The sequence below is a fragment of the Fukomys damarensis genome, unplaced genomic scaffold, assembly GCF_012274545.1.
Source record: "Fukomys damarensis isolate Sample0158 unplaced genomic scaffold, DMR_v1.0_HiC HiC_scaffold_5, whole genome shotgun sequence".
Classification (NCBI taxonomy): Eukaryota; Metazoa; Chordata; class Mammalia; order Rodentia; family Bathyergidae; genus Fukomys; species Fukomys damarensis.
This window is the reverse complement of record NW_022900917.1, coordinates 58,116,172-58,122,171: the sequence shown is the minus strand read 5'-3', so window position 1 is coordinate 58,122,171 and position 6,000 is coordinate 58,116,172. Positions and strand designations below refer to the sequence as shown.

Genomic DNA, 6,000 nt, shown 5'->3' with positions numbered 1-6,000 from the left:
GGCTCATGGTTTAAGAGATTCAGTTCACAATTTGTTGACTCCCAAGAAGAAATACCATGGCAGGAAGATGTGGTGAAGGAAAACTTCTTAGTGTGTGGTGTCTAGGAAACAGAGCATAGGAGCAGAGCACAGGCAGAAGTTATATTCTCCAAAGGCCTGACCCCAGTAACCCACTTCAGCTGGACCCCCACCTCCTAATGTCACATTAATTATGAATCAGTCCACCGATGAGTATAGCTCCCTTATGGTCCAGTCACCTCTCCAGGAGTCTCTTAAACTAGTCAGGTTGATGGTGAAGCTTAACTGTCATATTGAGCATTTCAGTGTAGATGGCACCCAAGATACATGAAAAGGTTTATTTTGAAATTAGGTTTTAAAATGGGTTAGAGCGAAGTTGTAAAGAGCCTCAAGTAAACACGAACATATTCAACAATCATGTCCTGACCATTCGACTGCAAATTATCTCTCCAAAAAGTACTTACATTTCTCTTCTCTAAGATCAACACCATAAGGTCAGATGGTATTCTTTAAATGCAATACAATGCACTGACTTCTCATTTCAACTCCTCTAACCACTTTCCCATTTCCTCAGAGTCCAAGAGAACATCTTCCAGTAAGCCCAGGAGGCTCCTCCTCACAGTGTTTCTACAGACTCATGGGAAGGAGGCATTTTTCTCATTCTTGAGTGGATGATCTGCACCCAGACTAGAGATTTTGCTTCTGATGGATGTTACAAGCTCTGTATTTGTAACTGTCTTACTTTCTGTAATTGTTATTTTGATAACAACATTACTTGCCTGCTCCTAATTAAAATTTTTTAAATGTTTGCCTTAGGACCTTTGCATTATCTTGGAGCTTTTCTTTCTACTTTTATTTTTTAAGTGCTAGGGCTTGAACCCAGGGCTTCACATGCTAGAAAAGTATTCTACCACTGAGCTACATCTTCTTCCATTTTTATTTTCATATTTTAAGACAGATTCTCACTAAGTTGCCCAAGCTGGCCTCAAATGCCCTTGCCTTTCTAACTCATCTTTACATACTTGTTCAATAAGGTTACAGGGCTGGGTTTTCTAGGACAGTTCTAGTTTGTGCCTTTTTTCCAGGCCTGATAACTGACATCGCCTATTCGAACTGAAGAAGGGACCCACTTTAGATTAACAAATTATAGAGGTCAAACTATTGTCTTTCCATCTCTATTTGTTTGTTTATGGATGGTCCAGTTCTTATGGTGATTCAACTGACTGTTTTTTACTTTACTACAAAGCATAACTGTTATGCATTCAGTAAAAAACTCCATTCCAATTTCTGGTGTTTCCTAGGCTTGAAATATACATACATTCCTCTCCCATGATGCTGGGCAATGACAGAGAACCATAGCTTTTAGTGAGTCCCACTATCGCAAGAGGAAACAATCAGTAAACTGTGTATTGCTAAACTATGGTCAGTAGGTTAGATGTATTATGTATTTGCTTTTCCTTTCTTTGTTTGGAGACAGGGTCACCCTATGTTGCCCAGACACCTCAAACTTCTCCTCCTCCTCCTCCCTCAGCCTCTCAAGCTGGCATAACTATCATGCCAGTTTAAATCATTTTAACTTAAGATACTTTCAACTTATGAGTTTACTGACATGTTGAACATCTGAATTTGTCTTAATGCTAGTGTCCTATAGCACTGTACAGTCATTATAGTTTACAATTTATATATTTTTATAAAGGATAGGAAGAAAGGAGTTACAGACTCCACAAAAGAAATGATAAATATTTAAAGAGATGAAAGCGCTTTTAAACTGATTTAATCACTGTGTACTGTGGCCATTTATCAAATTTCCACACTGCACCCATAAATATGTACAATTACTGCATGCCAATTTCAAATTTCGATTGCCAATCAAAAGAATTTTGATGAACTGAGAATTTTTTCCTCATGATCATAAGACATGGTTCCAGCATTCCTGTCCATCTTTCTTGACACTCAACCAATTAATTTGATGAACTGAATTTTTTCCTCATGATCATAAGACATGGTTCCAGCATTCCTGTCCATCTTTCTTGACACTCAACCAATTAGCAAGTCACAGTGAACCACACTACCTCCAAATGCAGACCCTGGCTCGTCTATTCTCAGTCTATCATGATAAGAAGATCTCAGAAAATGATTCCAAGTATTTTTTCCCTCTGTGGTTGTGAGACTACCAGGGAGAAGCTGCTCTGAGGCACAGCTGTCAGTGGATGTGGAAGCAAGGGCTAAGAAGGAGGATTCTACAAATGTTGCTGAGAGGGGCTATGGCTTTGTGTGAGTTCCTCGAGACCCAGCCGCTTCCAGCAGCTGTTTCTTTGGCCTCCATTCTCCTCACTATTTGTGAACTCTCCTTGCTCTTTGCTGAAACCCCATTTATATACTCATCTTTAATGTAACAAAAACTTTTAAGTCGTGTTTAAGGCTGTATCCCCGATGACGAGTAATAAAAAAGTCACAAAGTTATACAAACAACGTAATCAGAAGTGCCTTTCCTAGCTGATAGGTTCACTTTCACAACCATAAGGTGTTAAACCTCATACTTTAGTTTAATAAAGGAGAATTACACAGCAAAAGCAAATCTTACAAGTCCTAACGCCTTGGCATATTCAGAAAGATCCTTCAGCCTTCCGCGTCCCCATCCACCTCTGAGCACTCACTGGCCTGAGCTGTTATACCTGTGCGCCTCCCAGGGAATTTGCTCATCTTCTCTCTGCTTGTCAAGCTTGGCTCTTAATTTTTCTCAATTACCTTTGGAATACCTGAGATGATTTCAGTATTCCTCATTGCTATGTTATGTTACATTAATTCATGTATTTAAATCATATCTGATAAGCATATGCTGTACGCATAAGCCACCGTGCACTGCCACAACCTCTTCTCACCTCTATGGCCTGGACACAGTTTAGATTATTCTGTGACTTTTACCAAAGCTCAGAGTGCCTTCCAGCTCCCTCTTCTAGCCCTGCTCAGCCTGTCACATCCCTTAGATGAGTTAACTCTTCACATTCCAATACAGAGAAACTGGTTAGTTTTGTACTATGCCCCAAGAATTCCCCAGTGAAATAATCCTAGCTGTTAAGAAATTAGCAATGAGATTGGAAAGACAGAACAATAAGGCAAAAACATTATTTTGCTCTATTTAGAGATATGTACTAATTAAGAATGTTATTATTAGCAAGAAAGAGCATCTAATACAGTGTTGGGATATCAGGGCTGCTTCTATTCAGTATTGTACATATGAATAACAAAATGATCATCACCAATATATAGACCACATTGGATTAAAATGTCATTTGTGGATTCTGCCTATGTTTGCAAATCGAAAAAGTAAATTTATAAAAATAAAAGAGCTTAAAAAATGTGAGATAATGAAAAGATTGAAATAAAGTGTTTGTAGATGGGGAGGGGAGGAAGGGGTGAAGGGAGGGCAGGGGTAAGGGGAAAAAATGAGAATCAAGACTTGTCATGTAGAGGTACAAGATCCCAACAATGAATGTAACTGTACTGTATCCCTAAAATGTACCAATAAACTCAATTAAAGCTGGAAAAAAAATAAAAGAGCTTCCTGCATGATGGATGGATTAATGTTTAAATTACTAGGCTCACCTTCTCTAGTCCAGGGCTGAGGATTCTTCCTGCTCTTTTAACATCTCTCTTCTCTGACACATTAACTCACTGCAAAGCAAATAAGTTTTCCCTACCTCAGGAAAGCCCAGAGTCTTATGCCACTCCACAGATTCTGTATTTTTCTAGTTGCTCTTTTTTGAACCAATGCCTCACCTCTCAGATTTATGTTAAAATTTGGATTGGACTAATTATCTCAGTGGTGAGGAGTCACTGTCGAGGGCCGTAGACTAATGGATACCACATTGACTGGGACCATAGCTGCACGGCGTGAAAAGCACCAAACGCCTCATCATCACTTTGTCTAAGAAGTAGATACATTGGCACCAAGCTTTAAAAAAATCAGGCTTGGGCTGAGGACTTAGCTCAGTGGCACTGTGCCTGTCTCAGAAGTGTAAGGTCCTGACTTTGATCCCTGGTACCACAAAAAAAGAAAAAATATCATGCTTCCATTTCCTAATAAAAACATTTCCATTGCCATTTCTAATACAAGCCAAATCTGTGATTCATTCCCAAAGTTTAGGTTAAAAAATTACATGAGCCAGAACAACTAAGAAAACAAATAAAAATGTAAGATAGTGTGAGAATTTTGTTTTTTGCCATAGCTTTTTTAGAAAAGGAAAGCAGAGAAAACAGTATGAAGCATCTTTGACTCATTCCAAGAAAAATTTGCAAGTACATGTTGTGCCTGTTGAAATTATCTAAACGATCTCTCATAGAAGTGAAGAGAGTATCCAAAGTCAATTATTCAAAAAGAGAACTTAGAAACACCGAGCAGAGTAACCACGGATACCTGAATTCCTGTGCATCACAGATTTCAGCATTAAGTAGAAAATGCAAAGTATTCTACATCTGTATCAGATGAGCTTTCTCAAGCCTCTGGGCTGCTTAATGTTGACTGTCAATGTAGCTGGATTATGAGTCTCCTGAAGAGGTGAATGCACTGCGAAGACATTCACCTCATCACTGAGTTAATCCATTGATCATTTCACAGCTAAATGGGCTGTGAGGAGGTGAGGCCTAGCTGGAAAAAGTGGGACACAAAGACTACATTTAGTCGTGGCCCCTTCCTCTCCTGCTCTTTGCAACCCACTCTGTTTCTTCACCTGAGCTGAGCAGCTTCCCTCTTCCATCCCTACCAGTGTTTCTACCTTAGAGCCAGTAGCCAATGGACTGAAACCTCTGAAACTGTAAGTCAAAAGAAGCTCTTCTTTCAATTACAAGTATTTTGTCCCACCAAAGGGAAAAACTAACACCGTCCCTTCTTCCCCAAACAACTCCTGTTAGTGTGAAACTCCTTATCTACAAAGTTAGATTTTGGTATTTTGATGAAAATTTTAAGAGTGTTGACAGATTTTTTTAAGTTCAGTTGTTCCAATCTGTGCAATGAGGACACGTTACTAAAGGGAGAAAACAAACCTGTTCTCTGAGAGCTGTGATAGTTTTTTGAACTTCCACTGCAAAATTGCTGAAATCTTGAATGAACTTTGTTTTTGCCAGAACCGTCATATTTCTAGCATCTTCTCTCAAATCCAACTTACCTTCTTGCCTGTTTATATAAGAAACACATAAAATGCTGAAAAAATAAAAGTTGCATAGAGTTATTTAAAAATAAGCAAATGTTCCTTATTCCTTAGGCACTTGGAATTTGCAGTTGTTGTGATTAGTGCCATGTGATTATACAAAGAAAAAGAATGACTAAAATTAGGAATTAAAATTAAATATCACATAAATGATAATCCAGGGTAGCATCTGCTTCAGGTAATGTATCTAAAATGATACAGAAGTATTTCTTATGAAATAAAGGGAACATCATGTTCTATTGCATATATATTTTACGTATTATTTAGATCTGAAAATATGTTGTTTTGCTAATAGTTCACTTCACACATTTAAAGAGCAGTGACAACTTAAATATTACATACAATGCAGTTCCCAGATGGGAGAGTTGCTTGCTTTTTTATAAATTCATGGCAGGAACTAAATTTAATATAAAGATACTATGTCTGACAAAAATCTGATCTTACCCTGATGTACAACAGCTTCATGTTGCTGATCATAAAAGACTTGGGTTGAATTTATTATAGGCTTCTGAAGCTTAACTGAAGTTCTCAAAAAATATCCTACAGGTAAATAACTACATTTTTAGATAAAAATGAAGGTTCTATTCATCTTGGATTATAAGTTATGGTTAAAAATAGCTGTTATAGCTTTGATTTACTTGACACAATTTTTGTGTCTCAAGTTTTCTAATATTTTTCCAAGTTTTGTTAAAACTTTCTCCTTGAAAAGCTATTGTGACTTCCCAAATCACTGCTTTGTTCTATTTGGAAATAAATTTTTCACTTTTAATAAGTA

At 37.6% G+C, this 6,000-nt stretch overlaps 1 protein-coding gene across 1 annotated transcript in view; it reads right to left on the bottom strand.

The window, feature by feature from the left end:
• Pxdnl (peroxidasin like) overlaps positions 1–6,000 on the bottom strand; it is a 442,040-nt gene that overhangs the window by 4,102 nt on the left and 431,938 nt on the right. Inside the window, 1 exon segment of the mRNA XM_033759138.1 lies at positions 5,062–5,191. Coding sequence (XP_033615029.1) covers positions 5,062–5,191 — 130 coding nt within the window.